Source organism: Falco rusticolus, chromosome 4 (assembly GCF_015220075.1).
Source record: "Falco rusticolus isolate bFalRus1 chromosome 4, bFalRus1.pri, whole genome shotgun sequence".
NCBI classification, from domain to species: Eukaryota; Metazoa; Chordata; class Aves; order Falconiformes; family Falconidae; genus Falco; species Falco rusticolus.
Window position 1 is genome coordinate 18,048,007 of NC_051190.1, and position 17,629 is coordinate 18,065,635.

Below are 17,629 nucleotides of genomic sequence, written 5' to 3' on the forward strand. Positions count from 1 at the left end.
AGTAAGAACACACGCTATCAGCAAGGAGACGTGAGCTGAAAAAAGCAAGCTTAGAATATTAGTCAAACACTTGCTGACTGTGACTTGCCAGTGTGATGCAGCTATGAAAAAGGCAAAAGCAACACAGGCTGTAGAACGTGAAGTATTTGCAGCAAAGATGGAGAAGTGTAATGACACTAGAAAACTGGCAACAGCAGATGTCAAATAAAGTCCATAATTCTGGCAATCCTTGTTCAAAAAAAGATTCACCTAAATTGCAAGGGGTGCAAAGAGGGCTACAAAGATAGGCAGAGAAAAAAAAAAAAAGATATGAAGAGGCCATCGTTATTTTATGCCTCCTGAAATGTCACCTGGGTAAAGGAATATACATCAGAGGGGAGAAAAGAATACAGCTAGGTAAGGTATAGATATAATCAGGACATTAATCAGTTTGGCTTGGATTTTAGAATAATATTTTATCAGAGAAGTGATTGTCTGCAAAAATCTATGTAAGAAATTGTAGGAGAAAACATAACCATTTTAAGATTAAAATGATTACTTTCTGCACCAGACTAGGAGACAGTGCCTGCCCAAACAAAAGCCTGGACATGATAACCCATGGGTTTTAGTCCCACAGAAGCTTAACAGTGGGATGCAAACTGAGGTTTCTAAATGATTGCAAGTATGCTGCTTACACAACCCGCTCTTTTAGAACAAGTAGATAAACATGAACTAAGTCATTTACATAGAGAACACACAAGAGTCTGGGACACTGATCTCTTCTACCAACAGAGCTGCTGGCAAAGACTTTAATTTTGCTATCGCTCAAGAGAAGGACAATGCTGGTGTCAGATGCCAGACAACTGCATTAGAAGAAGCAGCAATCCTCCAAAAAGAGACAGGCATATATTACAGCATTTGTGCAATGAGTCAGAAAAAAACCTGTAAATCAACCCAAGAACCTCTGGAACAAAGCTGCTTTAGGAAAATCTCTGTCATGGGCTGAGGATCTAGGAAGGCAAGTCATTCATTTGGGCTGTATTTCATAATCCCATGCTAGCAAATCTACGTTGGAGTTTCCCCCTTGTTCAGTGGCAGCAAAAGCACCTTCCAGGTGGCTATTGCAAGACAAGCAACACACTGTACCCCTTTTGGGTGAGTATGTTACATGCTTTAAATGAGAAAGGCTTAGTCAGACATACGTAGTATTGGTTCTGTTCTCAATTCCACCACAAATCCAGTGTATGACCACTGGCAAGTGACTTATTTTCTTTGTATTTATCTTCAAAAAAAGACAAAGATAATATTTTTTTCTCTAAACTTGTTTGTCCACTTCAAACATCTTCAGCAATGGTTTTTACTATGCCTTTGTAGAGCACTTACCTAAATAGATAAATAAATAAATACCAGTTATGGGTTAACATTTTACAAATAGTAAATAAAAATGATCTTCACTGATGACACTGTTGAATACATATGCACAGAAACAGTAGAAATAGTAAAGGTAATTTTAAAATTTAATCAGAAAATCAAAACAATGGAAAAGTATTAGGAATGTAGAGCTCATTAGGGCAAGCAGAGTCTATTAACTGTTCAGCTGTCCAAGCACAGAGCAGAAAATCTCTAGTTTACTTATCACCGAGTACAATGACCACTATGATCCCGGCTGTAATCAAATACATAATTGAAAGTGAACTAAACCAGAGAAATCAAAACCAAAAAACAGAGGGCCAGATCTTCCCACCACTGACTTCAATGGAATTACCTGGCTGAATACTCCCACTCACTCCAGCAAACCAAAAACTAACAATTATTACTCTGAACAGCTTCACACTGCTGACAGTATCTTTCCCACAAACTAGAAAGCTTATGCGCAATGACCTAAATGAGTACAACACACTTTTTTTTTTCTTTTTTTTTTTTTTTTTTCTTGGGGGGGGCCTTTTCTGTCTCTATAAAAATTAGATGTACATTGTTACCCTAATATTTACATAAAGCATAACAATGAATTCAGTAGCTGGGTCAGCAGCAGTTCATCTGTATGATAGCCGTCTGCATCATTGCATTTTATTCTGCTTCAATGCATCTTAAGTCAAAAAATGATGTAATGGGGAACAGACTTGCTACAGCTTCACTTCTGCTTACTGTTCTATTTATGCAGACTGATGACAAAAAACTGCAACAGGCAAATAAGAAAAACAGTATGAAATGCATCTACAATAATATGGAACAATTATGTGTCACAAAATGTAACCACTTGGAAATTCAGACTGTCAAGGATCTGGACATTTAATTATTATAATCTTTCTAAACAAGAACTAATTGCAACTGAGGATTCATTTTTATCTAGAATTTTTCTTATGAATTTTAAGTATGTTACCTATTAGGATATAACCAAGGCTATGAAAATCCAAACAAATTACTCTTCTTCCAGTAAGCTTTCCTTATGCAGTACAAGCATGCTCTCCGTTTTTTGAGGCATCTGAATGAGTATTTCTAGCTAATGGCTAAATTCTTTTCCATATCTAGATTCAAAGAGGCAAGGAATATGTATACTTTGCTATTCCCCTAGAGAATGGATTTATTTTAGGACAAGAAAAACTATGTCTACTTTCAGATTTTGTCTCTTCCTCATGCTTTCCTGCCATCACTTATGAACATAAAAGTTAAACTATCTAGAACTATCTAAGGAAAAAAATATAATTGCACAGCTACAACCAAAGTATGCCCTACAATAATTGCTACTGATTTATAAGTTCCATCTTTTCACCTTCATACAGCCTTGATAGTTACTAAATCACTGTTGAAAATACGCTAAGACATAATTTACTAACACTGTCCTGTCACCTCACTTAGCACTGGGATCAGCTTTGTATTTTTATGCTGTACTGTATGTGAGAAGTACCTCAGAGAAATCCATAGAATTATAGAATCATTTAGGTTCAAAAAGACCTTTAAGATCATCTGTATTGGTTCTAATTTTCTTTCTATGACCCCCTAGGTTACATTCATGATCTAAACTCATTTAAAACATTTTTACATATCTTAGTATCATTAAGACAGTCTTATCATTAATGCACTGCAGAAGTTCAGGTATATGCTTGCACAAATTTCTGCCAGGTGACAGATCTTTGGGAATCCAAGGTGCATTTCAGGTAGAACCACATCTCCTTCCTTTTTCTCGTGAAATTAAAATGGACCATTCTGTATAGCAAAATTCAGGTTCAGGAACTGCAGCCACAGTTGAAAGGAGAAGTATTGTCCTTTTTGCTGACTAATTTTGCAAGTTCAAAGAATTAAGTCAGTAACATCATGACAAAAAAAGGGTCTCTGTGTAACAGCCAAGCAACAGTTGCACGTGCCATTGTTCCAGTAGTGACCCACAGGTTTATTCGTTGCTACCGTGTTACCTATAAAAGAAGAGGAGAGAGTTACCTACACAGAATCAATCAAACAAGGATGATAAATAACACATGCTTTGTTGCTGTGAAGAAACTGTACGACTACGTCACGAATGAACTTGCCCCAGCCATACCTATATAGCTTGCAGAGAAACAAAATCCATATGTAAATGTTAATTACACTGTTATTCAATAGTATAAGGCAGATTTGCAGATTAAAAATGGTTGTTCATGATTAAAGTTGCCACCAACATCCCATGGAAATCTCCTTCTACTTTATTTTGCTTAGCATCATTTACAACACCAACGCCTACAGCACAAGTGTATGACCTGCATCTCAAAACACTGTTCGTGCTTAATGCTACCCATTCCCGTCGATCCGTCTTGTGCGAGGGAACTAGGATCAGACAGAACATGGTCTGCAGACAGGATGAATTCATCTTGCAGCAGAAGCCACTCCCAGATGACACTTCTCTCACCGGACCCCACAGTCTCTTCCCCTTAACACCACATGCACACTCATGTATTGCACATACATCCCAAGCCTTAATGCACACACAGTGCACAAAACCCACTGGTTTTGGCTGCACAGTGAGGAGGAGTCAGGTCAGATTTCCCATCCTCGAAATGGATGAGAATAGGCAGCCTGCAAGGAGGAAAGCTTTGTCAGCTCTGCTCTGTGGTGTCTAGATGTGTTACAAAACTAAACAGACACTCAGCACAGAGAAGTTTTTATTTCCTTCCCTGAAGTAACTGATGTAAGATACAAGCTCCCCAGCTTTTCACGTTAACTGTCCCACTCAGCTACAAACCTTTCATCTAAACGCTAAGTAGCATAAGAAGTCTCCTGTGCTTCATATACCTCAAGTTACTCTAATAGTTTCACAAAATGAAAAGGTAGAGGACTTAAAACTGATTAAAAGGCACTTCCTCTTTCAGTGTATGATTAACCTGTGGAAGTCATTGTCCCAACTAGCACTGATCCCAGGGTCTTAGAAAGCTTCAAAAATTAATTTAGAAATTTAAATGGTAGTGAGGTTGTCTTTGGTACATAACAGAAAAAAAGTTAATACGGAATGATCTCAACTCTTATGTTTTAGACATAAGCCAACTATTAAATTGGAAGAATATCACTTATGCGTACATTTTCTATAATTGTCCACAGAGGTTTTGCTGTATATTTCTGATTTAAGTATCCCAGCACTGAGGCACACAGGCTGCTGTATCGTTTGGACTACTGGTCTGACAGTTCATACAGTCCTCTTTGTGTAAACTTTTAATAACACACTAAATGCGTATCTTGTTGATTGAGCCGAGTTTGTACAAATCTTCAGTTCATTTTCAAAACAAGTTATCTCATACATAGTTCCCTCTAACATGGGAAATTTTCTCTCCATTCTATTTTCCTTCAGGATTAATATTGCCTGTGCCACAAGCTTCTGTGGAGAATCTGGAGTTACCATCACTCATTATATTTGTGCAACAACTCTATCTTGGTAAACAGAGAAAACCACACACGACAGGCAAAATACCTGCTGAGGGAATATGGATGCCAGAACAGATTCTGTAGCACAGCTTTTGCTGTCTAGCAAGCAGGCACCTACATGTAAGTTTGTCATCCAGGGCTTCCTTAAGGTATGGAAGAGGGAAAGAAGTGGGAACCTTCCTGTGGACGGGCACAGCCTTGCTGTGAGATCAGCCATTTCTCCCCACGTGACTTTGGAGAATCCTAAATAGCTCAGTTTGGGGGGAAACATGCCTGCAGCTGGGCACAATGAATGTCACACACAAAACGTTGGACAAATCATGTCCTTTCCTACTTGGACCAATGAAGAAGACAAACTTCATGATTTTAGACTAATTCTCAAGAGGTGCAATACTAAAAGCTAACTACAGGAGTACAATAACTTGGTGATATCATGGCAGGTCCTCAGCTTTTAGAAACATTACTACTATTGAGGATACAGCTCTTAAATTTAAGCCTCCAAAAGCAACTTCAGGGTTCACTTACTAACACACAGGTAACCCTTCTATTTAAAAGCATGGATAAAACACATATAGCAAACAATGAAAGACTTTCTAACAAAGAATAATTAAAAGGGGAAGAACTGAGACACCTTTTTAAGGGATCTGTTCTTTAGTGAAGTCTGCCTATTCCCTCCTTTAACATGGCCAATCACTAGTTAAAGGTTAGGACTCTCGTGTCATTTCAATGTAATGTTTAACCATTAAGTTCTTTATTCATATATAAATTTATATTGTTGCAGTACCCAAGACCCTATCAGAATCAGGATCTCCCTTATGTTGTTGCTGACCACATACACAAGAAAATACAGTCCTACCTTAAGGTGCTCAAATCAAAAATCTAAAACAATACAGCACAGCAAAACAAAAACAAAATCATGTAATGAAAATTAACAGTTCTCATGTCAGTAATACAGTAGAACAAATCACATATAAGCACAAGTGCCAGTTGTTTGCTTATCCTTTCAATTAAATGCCTCTCAAAGAAAACTATGGTGACAAAAACCAGTGTGAAATGCATTAGTCCACATTGCAGCAAAGCAGTGAAAGAATTTAATGAAACAACATTTGCACTCACACTGCTACACCCTGCCTTCTGTTAGACCCACACAAACTCACTGGAGTTGATGAATTTGCACAGGTCTAAATGTAGGCAGGATGATTTGTCCCACCTTAGCTTTATAAAGACAACACTAAACTCATCAAAATGCATTACCATATTCTGTAGTTTGCTGGTTACAATATTTGTCATGGATGATAAAATAAATCGTCCATGCTGAATTTGCCCATCTATTAGCAAACTCCCACTGACTCAGGCTGTCTCCTTTCACTGTTTAAGAGCAAGTCATGCACACAAGCTATATGGCTGATGTGATCAGTTGACTTCAATGAACTAAAAAGCCACTGTTCATACGAAAGAAGAGGCACCTGCATGAATGAGGCCTTGATGCCTCAGGCTTTCAGTCATCAATTCCAACATAAAGTTCTTTCTTCTACCCTTCATCCCTGTGGTATCTATTGAAGGGATCAACGATATTTAACCCTGGCTTATTCTTTTCCAATAAGGTTCTTTTGGTATAAATTGCTAGCTCTCTTCTGGTATGCAAAGAGATGAAGATGTCTTATTCAACACCTAGAACTCCTACTTTGCCAGTCTTACCCTTCCGTGTAATGCTACAGTGCTACCCCTTATCTACACACGCGTAGTTAAAAGTCAGTGTCTGTGAAGAAATTTAAAGGCTGAGTATAATCTATATCTTGCAATAACTGACTGCCAGTTACCCGTACTGATTCTAGAGTGTGCAGGTCAGCTTTCAGGTGTAATGTCCATCACAGGAGAAGAGCAGCACCTAGGCACACTATAGACTACATCTTTAGCACTTGACAAATTACATCTACTTGCAATAATTCCTTTGATCTTAAAAACAGAAATAGGGTTTTTCAGACTCATTGGTTTGGTCAGATTTTTCCAGCAAGCCTGCCACCGTGCAATGTCTGTATTTGGGCTTCAGACTACTAATATTACACCACAGCTGCCCAAACCATCCTATTTTTTCTCCCTCATCCAGAAATTGGCACAGTTTTCATTCCTTAGAACAACCATTATTAAACATTTGGTGTCAGTATTTGCGTATTGACTCAGACTGTAACCTAATCAACAACATCCATTTACAGCTAGAAGAGGCTGTAAAGGGAAAAGCTAAGCATATGTCTTTCCTTGCTATTGCCTGCCAAAGACTTCTGTTCTGTGATATATTTAGATATGCAGTTTGCCATGACTTGTTGAACTTCAATGCACTGAACTCAATTTAGATTGTTAAGCAGACGGAGGACATGGTATTTTCTCTGCTGGCTATTAATTAAGAAATATGATGGTATAGCAAAGTTTTTTTAAAAAAAAATAGGCCATCTACAGGATGGCCTGTAATCAGAAATGAGCTGAACCAGCCTGATTTCCAGTGGTGCTATGTCCCACAGTTCCCACTGACGTCAATGCAGATTCTCAACAATTCCCAAGACAGACTACTGCTTTCCAAAGCTGAAAGGGCTTTCCAGTAGCACAGGAACTTTAGGTGACACCGATAGACCTTGGATCCATGTACTCAGCCTGAAAATTGAAGAACTGATCCTGGAAGATGATTGTCCAGCTAGCACTGGTTACAAAGGAATAGTTTCTTTGCTCACAAAAGACTGAAGCAGGGCCTTCTACAGTCTGAACTTCAGCACACAATAACTTAACCAGGCCAGCAGTGAAGGGGCAGTTCTGACCCAACATCTCCCTCTCTGAGAACAATTGCACTAATCACTGCTTTCCAAAACATTAAGGAGTCCAGTACTGGTGCTCACACCCACAGACACAACATAATAAGCAAGTGCTATCAGCAGACTGCCACCTTTAAATATAGGAGATCTCTGTACTTGCCTTTGTGGTTTTGACTTTATTTCCACTGCTGCAAGACCAACCTGAATAGTCTGGTAGTACTTTACAATCCTCTCCATCCAAACAGGGGTTCATATGACACCACCACTTCTGTAGAACAATGGAAGCTACAAAAAGAAACAGAAAAGAGAAACGGAATTAAATCTTTTTTATTATTATTACTGTTTGGTTTAATAGGGAGGTTGTCTGTGCAATGTTCAATTGTTTGATATCAAAAGGCAGAACTGACAGCTACTGGCTTAATGGCTAATCACACTGTATTTGAGCTAAAAACGTGGCTAGAAAACTTCACCAGCACACAGAAGGGTAAATGTCATATGCAAATGGTGAAGACAGGCAAGCAGCACCAGAGACTGACTCCAACATTTGAATTGGCCTCTGGAAGTGCCTTTCTGTCTCCATTGACTACAAAAGATGACTTGCCTCCTTCATTTACATGCTTCAGTCAAGTACCTGCTATAAGGCAGAAGGAAACGAAGGCTTCTTGTTTAACCTAGATATGCATATGCAAGACTGGACGAAGAAATGCCAGTTTCTCCCTTCACTGAGTGAGAAAATAGAATTGCACAGAGATGTAAGCATGTGAGATCTGTCAGCAAATAATGCAGGTAAGAATGTGAAAACCGCTGGAAAGCATTAGATTATTAACTAAAAAGCTACTTGCAGTTACACTGCCTGTTTTGCAGTATGTATTGGAAGACTACAGTAGTACACCTTAACTGTGCAAATTTATTGATTGTCTACCCTCAAGCCAATTTCCATTAATAAGATCACGCTTGTTATTTTTACAAATGTAGTAACTTTATAATGCTGCTGTTAACAACAGATACACTTTCCCACAAACAGCTGCAATCATCTGCCTGCATTTCTGTTTTGCATTGTTCATGGGATTCATCAAATCCCAGAAAATTATTATGAAATGTATCAGTTCACAATCTTACACAATCAAAATTGCATTTCAAAATAAAATATGACTTAAAATACTGATTTAGTTAGTCTGTATTATGCTACTATGTGCACAAAATATTAAATTGCTTGCTTTAAAAGATACCACATCCCAAAGAAAGAAACAAAAATAATTTAGTCTACTTCTTGTAAAGCACTTTCTTTTTAATTTCAAGGTAGATTCGTACTCCTGCAACCTTCAAATTAGGGTGACAAGCAGGCAAGCTGACATTAGGATATTGCTGAAATGTTCATTCAATTACTTTTGTTTTGCACTTTCACTCTAAGCCTACGTGAAAAGCACTCTGACAAATATACTTTCGAAACACCAGTTTGTCTTTTATAAACTACTATTTCAGCCCCATAAAATTATAAAATAAATGCAAGATTCCTTTCACCAGTAATTTGGATCTTAGATCATTTGCATTGATGCTGATCGATTGTTGACAAAAACGGGTGAAACTTGACCGCACTTCCTAGAAGGCAAGGGATCATTTCCACACCAGGCATACCTTCCAGTCATCTATTTTATCTGTTTTCTCTCTGCTGTTTTCTAAACTTGTTTCAATTTCTATACTACATTTATTTCAGGTAAACACAAGTAAGTCTAGACAGTCAGATTCAAGAAGACTGAGGGCATGCACAGAGGTCCCTAAGCAAGCAGGAGGTTCGGGTAGCAAGCTAGCTGTATCTTCAGAGCTCTGCTTCAAAGTCAGCGAGTTCTCCTGGGAGGCCTGGCACACCACCCCACAGCTCTGCACAGTCCTGTCGTGAGTGTGGATGCAGTGACATACTGAAACTTTGCCTGCACTCTGACATGTGAACATGCTTTCCTATATTTAGTGCTACACTAAAACCCTAAGTTCAACTTCAGACCTTGAAAACCATCTCACTCACCTGTCTCCTGAAGACACCTAGAATTCCTTGTGCCTCGGTTACCCTGATAACTATTTAGATCCAACCTTTTTCATATTGGTTTGGGTGCAGTATTTTTTTAGACCACAGAAAATGCACCAAACATGGTAGTTTTTATTTATCTATACAACCTGCATGAAACTGCTTCTAATAACTAATTAAAAAAAAAAAAAAGGCACTAGTTGACTGGCCAAAAGTGCAGCACAGGTGTGGGTTCACACAGCATTCTTGGCCACTGGTGTTCATGCAACTTCCTGATCCGTGTGGAACTGGCCCATCATCTCCAGCAGTACCATCTTCTATTAAAACAAGCAAGCACGGATGTGAATGGGAAACATCGCTGAATGAATCTGTAACTCAAACAAGATCCACAAGGTCTACAATAGACTGCATATTTCACCTTCTATTCACCTCTTGTTTAGACACTTTCATAGAAAGTGACTCCTACCCTTCTGTTGACTGATTTCTATTCTGTGCAGATATCTCTCCTCAGAGTAATGGCAACACTTTGAAACACTTAATACAGATCTCATTCCATTAGCTTCCAGCAAATCCTCAATTCGTTGCTGTAACAATCCACTAATTCTTACATCCATTTAATGTCCAATTTCTCTGTAGTTGTAATGTCCACTCTGCTGATCTATATGTCCTAACTAGCTGTAGCTGTTTGTGTCAAACACACCCCCAAGACTAGTCGATTAAAACTCTCCATCAGAGCCTTAGGCTCATCTTCATAGCTACAGCTCTTTACCTATCATTCCTGAAATGGTGTGACTCACTGGAGGGTATAAAGGCTTCCTCTTCTTTTCAGATTGAGGCACTCTTGGAGCAGGTTCAGCAGATGACTTTTCTAAGAAATGAGAGCAGCTATATCACTCTCATACACAAACACTCTCATGAAAGGAAAGGAGACTGCTTTAGTTTGACATTAGCCAAATGATTTGCTGGAAACCAGCCAGAAACCCTGCCAGAAATACATCTTCTGCCGACATTGCTCCCTAGATAATGTGACTGCATGGAAACAGTAGGTTCACAAAGAGTAAAGCCAGAAGGTGTCAATACATCATCTCATCTTGTCTCATGCAGTTCACTGTGTTGTTCCCCCAGTCACGTTGGGCTACACAGTGTTTTCCAAGCCAACATGGAAAAGGTGAAGAAAGACACTTCTACCATTGTCATTTTTTTCTGACAGTAAAATAATCTCAGCATGAAACACACAGCCTTAGTTTTCTTCCTCTTCCCACCTCTTCTGTTGTGATTTCTTCTCCTACATTACAGCACCTGTTAGCAATCATCATTTTCTCCCTGTGAAGGTATTAAATGTGCTGCAACCCAGTAACTTTTCAATCTTCTGCCTGATAAACTGAGCTGATTGAACTTCTTCAGTTTCGCACCACAATGCATTTGTCTTTATTAACGCAGTTATTTCAAACAGGTTCCACTTCCTGTGAGCAGGACTATGCCACATGACTGCCTTGGGCTCATCATTAATTACTTTTTTGCCCCACCAGATGAAACCCATACACGTTTTTGTCAGGAGAGATTCTATATTTGCTTTCAGGTCACTGCTGAAAACGTTGCAGAGTGTCAGGTGTAGAGCTAAGCACTGTGAAATCCCAGTAGATACGTGCCATTTGACTACCACGTCCTACTGCTGTGTTTTTGAGGTATGCTAGGTAACTGACACTGAGCACTGCACACAATGGCATATGGTTCAAGATTAAATAGCTTACAAAAATAAGACTTAAATCCTCAAATGTATTTAGTAACCAAATCTTTAGCTGAATAAATTAAACATTGTCTTCCAAGGTAACTTGGAAAACCTGGGCTTACGTGTGTTAAACCAAGAATCTCTATTAGTCTTGAAAACTCCTTGGCAAATGAAATCAGTTGTGTCTGGCAAATCTCTTTTCAGAAAGCCACATAAATTCTTGTGATCTGTAGTCCAGGAATTCCTTGCTAATTGGATATCAGATCAGCTTCACAGTTACTCACACAGGATTGAGATCAGCCTCAGCTGCCCTTGCGTATCTAGACCACGGTGCCTACCCTCCCTAAGCTGTCACAATACTAGTGCTCTTCCAGAGTACCACAAGTATTCTGAAACACATTTTTAATTACAACTGACCAGAGATCTATTAGCCAGCTTGTTAGGACTCTAAACTACCCAGGATTAGAATTAAAAAAGGAAAGAAAAAAAAAAGTTTAATCCTAGTAGATATTGTTGACTAAAAAAGACGCTCACCAACAAGTTAGAAAGTACCTGCCCATCCTGTTACCTACCCAAAAGCAGAACTGTGACACTGATCTGCCTCAGCATTAACAATGTCAATATTTCATGCATTATGAGCTAGTATTTTTATTAAGGATTTCTGTGTGTTCGTCTTGAACAAGTAAATTCATATTGTCCTTAGTCTGGACAAATACAGATGTATTTCCTACTCCACTGGATTATGCTTTCTCCCATATAAATTTTCTGTACACTATTCATTCTACTGCATATTTCCTTTTACTCTTTGAATACTGACAAAGCATTAGAATCCTTTTGAATTCTCAAGTATTCTGAAATCCATTCAAAAACAGTGGGAGGGAAATCTTCTCAGCTCTTTGTTCTTTCATCTATTTCTTACGTATTGATTTTTTGTTTTCTTCTTTCTATATGCCCTCTTCCCTTCAGTCTGTAACCCAGATGGGCTTTCAGCCAAAATTGTCCTTTTTCTTCATTGCGGTTTTTTGGCCTTACAGAAAAATTCTTCAACAATTCTTTAGTCCCATTCACTTTTCCTTCCAATGTGAGCGTTTCTTCCTCATAAATTCTAGGACTAATAGAATTGCCTAGATGGAAGATGATTTGGCTAGTGATGATTTACTTAGGGGCATTTAACACACTTAGCTAAGATAGCTACTCTACAGACAAGAGTTATTAGTGTTTTATCTTCTTGGCAGTAGCTGTTAGGCAAGCTGGAAGTACTTATTCAAGGGTGTTTATTTCCTTGAAGAAAACTGGTATAAACAAAATCTCATAACTACTTTAAATGTAATTTAGTCATTGACAGAAAAATGGGTTGACCATTGCTAAGCAAAATTTTCTATAGCTGCAATCCAGTAGTATAGCTACAGCTCAAGGCACGGCATACAGACTACATGGTATGTCCTCTCTGCATATTTAAATACTTCCTTTTACATGCTCTGTCTTTTTCTGAGTTTAGTGGCTCAATTTATCTACAACATTTCCCAAAGTATCATATGAGCCTGTGCTTGGAAGCTCAAACTCCCAGGAAAATGAGGTGTGCATGTGTAGAAGAACTAGCCTTGGGTTTTTTTGTTTGTTTGTCAGTGCTTGTCAATAGCTTTCACAAGTTCAAATACACAAATAACAAGAGTTTCTTGTTGGATGCATCCAAAATGCAGTTACTTAAGTAAGCGTGCTATCACGGGCAAAGAATAAAAAATATCCTGACCCAAAGAGTTCTTGCCCTGTACTCTCATCTAGTTATGACAAGTGGTTTTACTTGTAAAAATGCAAGGAAGATCTCAGTCTATAAAAAACACTGATTTTCACCTTCATATCCTTTTTAAATTAAGTACTTTGACTTCTCTTACTACCAATATTTAAAGTTTCAGAGATGAAAGACACTGTAGAAATGCAAAATGCACTATAAATGTCAGTTAGGCCTGACAATTCAGTATTACTCCACAACATGGACCCATTTGTATCTATCAAGGCACTTAAGACTTTCACCTTATGCATTTGCAAGATTTAACTAGCTTTTACTTTCTTTTCTGCACCACTTCAACACCTTTTCCTTGGAACTCACCTGGATATCTATCATTTCTTCCGTAGCACAATTACTTAGTTTCCTCCTTAGCACATATCATGATAAAAAGAGTCTCTTCTATGTATAGGTGTATGCCTGAATGTAATTATGCAAACACCTATTCTGACTTTGCGCAAATAGGGCGCCTTTCTGAGATGTTGGTAGCTGTGAATATTGGTCCACATATTCACTACCTCTTCAAGCAGAGCTTAGCTGCCCCAATAAACTGCTGCTTTAAATCTGACCTGGTGCAAAATTCTTTAGCATCTGTCAACCTATTTCAAAATGTAAACATCCAGCTGGCCTATGACTGTATCCTGAAAAACCCGACAACAGGCTTTATAAGCCTATTTCATGGACTATATATACAAACGGGCACAATGCCAAATACTTGTCAACAAGGAGCTCTGATGAACTAGGCTCTACCTCTGCCCAAATTAACAAACGAGCTGTCACTGATACCCAGTGGGATCTAGGTCAGGAAACCTATGTGCTGCAAGACTGAGAAAACGAAGGAAAAAAACCCAACCAAATTAAAACCCCATAAAATACTAAAAAAATATGTACACATTTCCAATGAGAAAGCCTTATTTTAAATAAAATAAAAAAAAAAACAAAACAAAACAAAAAAAAAAAAACAAAATCCAAATAGGTTATAGGAGAAAGCTGCTCAAATGTCAAGTTTAAATCCAGAACAGAATGGTAAATAGTTTGTCTAGACATTGCTGAAGTCCCAGACCTTTACAGTCTTCTGTATTCTGTTAGAATCTATTTCTTGCAGTAGTCTTAATTTCTCATCGACTATCTACAGTCTATGACCAGTGATATATTTGCCTGGCCTGAAGGAAAACTAGAATCCACTCACTGTTTCATGAGTTGTTAACACTAAAAGAGAAATCAGATCTCCATTTAAAAATACCATGACAAAGCAGGCTTTTGTAAAATTGTCATGCAACAAAATTATCTCAACAAAACTTATTGTAATTATTTAATTACATAAGCATTCATTCATTTGGTCAAGAAAGGAAAACATAATGACACTCCAATAACTTTATAAAGGCTGTTACTCTGCATAGAACATGAAATACAATTCCATTTACTCTGCTCCAATAGTCTTTTTGTGCTGCCCAAGAACAGGTGAAATATGGAAACCCTGGAAAGTTCACAGGCAACATCAACTTAAGAGAGACTGATTTCATCCTATTTACTATTGTTTTCCAGCATGACTTGTACATAGTTGGTTTTCTTTTGCGTGCATGTAAAGAGGCTAAAATCCAAACAGAACATATTTTCTAAATCCAAATAGAGCACACTTAATCATACCTGCTATAAAAACTACTAAGCTACTTTTACTAAGAATTCCAATAGTTAAAAGAATCTCTCTGTGTATGACTAAAAATCGTGTAGTCTGACACTACAGGTACTTTTTGGACACGCTCTCAATGAACGTGAACTACACTGTTTTCTTATGTTGTCCAAACACAGTTTAGCACGTAAGTAATTTGAGGGTGGTCAGTCATTGGAACAGTCTCCCCAGGGACATGGTCGTGGTACCAAGCCTGTCAGAGTTCAAGAAGCATCTGGACAATGCTCTTGTCATACAATTCAGTTTTAGGTTGCCCTGCACGGAGCAGGTAGTTGGATTTGATGGTCCTCATGGGTTCCTTCCAGCTTGAGGTATTCTGTGACTGATGTGAGGTAGGAACTACAAGTACCAACCACCGTATGCATGCCATGCATGAGCACCAGCACAGAGACAACTGCTGCCCTAATGTAAATGAAAACCACTACTGGATAAGGTCTGAAGTTCAAAGAAAATATTTTTAAAGACTACTACAAGCCAATTGCTCTATGAAATCTTTTCTTTAGTTAGAAAAGTAACTTTTTTCAGCATGTCCTTCCTTTTAAGCTCAGGGCAAAATATAGGCAAATTACACAGCCCTGCATTCAGTAAGGTAGTGTTGGAAAAGAAAATGTCTGTATCAGACTGAAATATGCAAATTCAAGACACAAACTGTTTCTGGCTTCCACAGCATAGAAGCCTACCAAAAGGTATGTATAGAGTGGGAGAAAACATCTAATCCGGAGGCTAAGGAAAGACAGTTACAGTTTCTGTGCTATGGCAACTGACTGTGGTCCCCAATGCTTGCAAAAATAAGCAAAGCATGCTAAAACATTGCCCTAAGGGGTGAGGGGGAATCAAAGGCTTCCACTGTAGAAACCAAATTCTTACATTCGTAATGTTTTGTCATATTTAATGTTAACTATACTTGAAGAAAAAACAGTCACTAAATTCTGTCAGCAACAATTTGCATTGACTGAATTAAGCTTCTGTGGTATTGTACATTTAAATCTTTCTATCATAGAACAACAGTGTCACCTTTGCAATCCTTAAGTGAGTTTTAAACAATGCCTGACTTTTATTATCTGCTGTACGTAAAAGTATTTCTGCTGTTTGATGTGTCACCTAAAAATACAGGAGGTACTTCTGATGTGACAAGAAAACTACTTAACAAATTGCACAGTTAAAGTTGATTATGTTCCTGAATTACAAGGCATGAAAAGACTAAGCATCTTAAAAAAAAAACCCAACATCTACTTTCTTAAATAAGAGGTTCTCAAAACAGATAATAGATTTAAAAAATCAGATATCACATGTATTTAGAGTTTTCTGTTTAGAACTAAGGATCTCCCAATGATACATTAAAAATTGGCTTTTGAATCTTCTGTTTTATATTTAATTTGAAATGGTTGCAATTTTGTGTGAAAAAGAATGAAGTCAAAAGAGTCTTGCTTATGAACCAATGAAATGGGGGATCTGGTAACTTTTAGACTTTTTCTAAAATAAAAACAAAGAAAGTCTGTCTTGGAGTAGCTGATTACTAAGTTAAGAGCAGCAGCAGCCTCTCCAGGGAATAGACCCTGCTGGTGGAAAAGGAAGAAGGGTAACCCATAGTTTCTGAACTGCTGGTAAGCCAGAGAGGAAAACGGCGGGGGTGAGGTACAGAGCAAGCCTCAGGAAGGAGAGTTTTATATAGCCTCAGAATACCTGATCAACATTACAATCAAGGTAAGATTTTAGCTTTAGTATATATAATGAATTTAGTTTCAAGTGAGTTAGAATGCTAAAAGCATAAGGATGGCAATATTGAGCTCTGCAAGGATTTCAACGTCTACCCAGGAAGGTGATTGAATAAAGCAACTGTACCACATTTTTCCTTCATCAGGTAAGTGTCCTAGCTCAGACACTGGGTCCTGTGCAGCAGCGTGCTTGCTCTGCTCTCTAAACTCCAACCTATTTGTGGTTACAATACACAAAACTGAACAGACATGGGGCATCATTGTAACGCGGGTGTCCAGCATAAGGGCCCATTAGGCACATAATATGGTGAAACGGTCATCTGGAGAACAGCTTTCAAAATCAGATGTTCCAGTACTATCTGCATACCCAGTTTTAGGGCTGCATTTATTATCCAGGGAATTTTTAGCCAAGTTACTAAGTCTAAAAACAGCTGGAAGAGTTAGTATCATAAGCTTGAATTTCTTGGCTTATGCTGTTTCCAGACTAGTATTAAAGGAGAATTCTTGTGTGAAAAAAATTAAGAAGTTTTATTGGCACAGACATGAAATGGACAAGTACATATATTAAGAGGATTAATTACACCCAGATTTATGCACAGACTCATTATCATCAACGTACAGAGATGTTTCCAAAATTAACAAAAGGAAGGATTATGCTTTTGAGGCAGTGGGAAGTCAAACAATCAAGGAGACTAAACTTCTCAAACAATCTTAATGAACCATGAGTGAGCGGGAGGCTGCTTACCTTCCACGCACGAGGGCTGAGCCTTTGTCGTACCAGCCACCTGCCCTGGGAAGCAAGAACACTTGACTGTTTGTGATCGTTCTTCAATCCGGTTCTTATTGCAGCAACGATGCACTGCCACAACTTCACATGTCCCTTGCTTGACTTGGTGCTGGCCTAATAATTGCAGAGATAGGTGATGGAGAGCAAAACAAAACATCAGTGCATAAAGAAAAAGCTAGTTCATACAGTCCTACAAGATACTGAATCTCTCAAACGCCAGTTTAAATCCCAGGAAGAC

The 17,629-nt window shown here is 38.2% G+C and overlaps 1 protein-coding gene across 9 annotated transcripts in view; it reads right to left on the reverse strand.

Moving 5' to 3' along the window:
• Window positions 1-1,475: 1,475 nt before the first annotated feature.
• TAFA4 (TAFA chemokine like family member 4) overlaps window positions 1,476-17,629 on the reverse strand; it is a 93,792-nt gene continuing 77,638 nt past the window's right edge. For 8 of the 9 annotated variants that reach the window (XM_037386975.1, XM_037386973.1, XM_037386971.1 and 5 more), the window contains 3 exons: window positions 17,350-17,505; window positions 7,869-7,952; window positions 1,476-3,389 (listed from right to left, as the gene is read on the reverse strand). In XM_037386975.1, the coding sequence (XP_037242872.1) occupies window positions 3,268-3,389; window positions 7,869-7,952; window positions 17,350-17,505 (362 nt within the window). In that variant the 3' untranslated portion in view covers window positions 1,476-3,267. Of the gene's footprint in view, window positions 3,390-7,827; window positions 7,953-17,349; window positions 17,506-17,629 lie in introns of all 9 variants that reach the window. The other variant, XM_037386967.1, reaches the window with a different exon arrangement.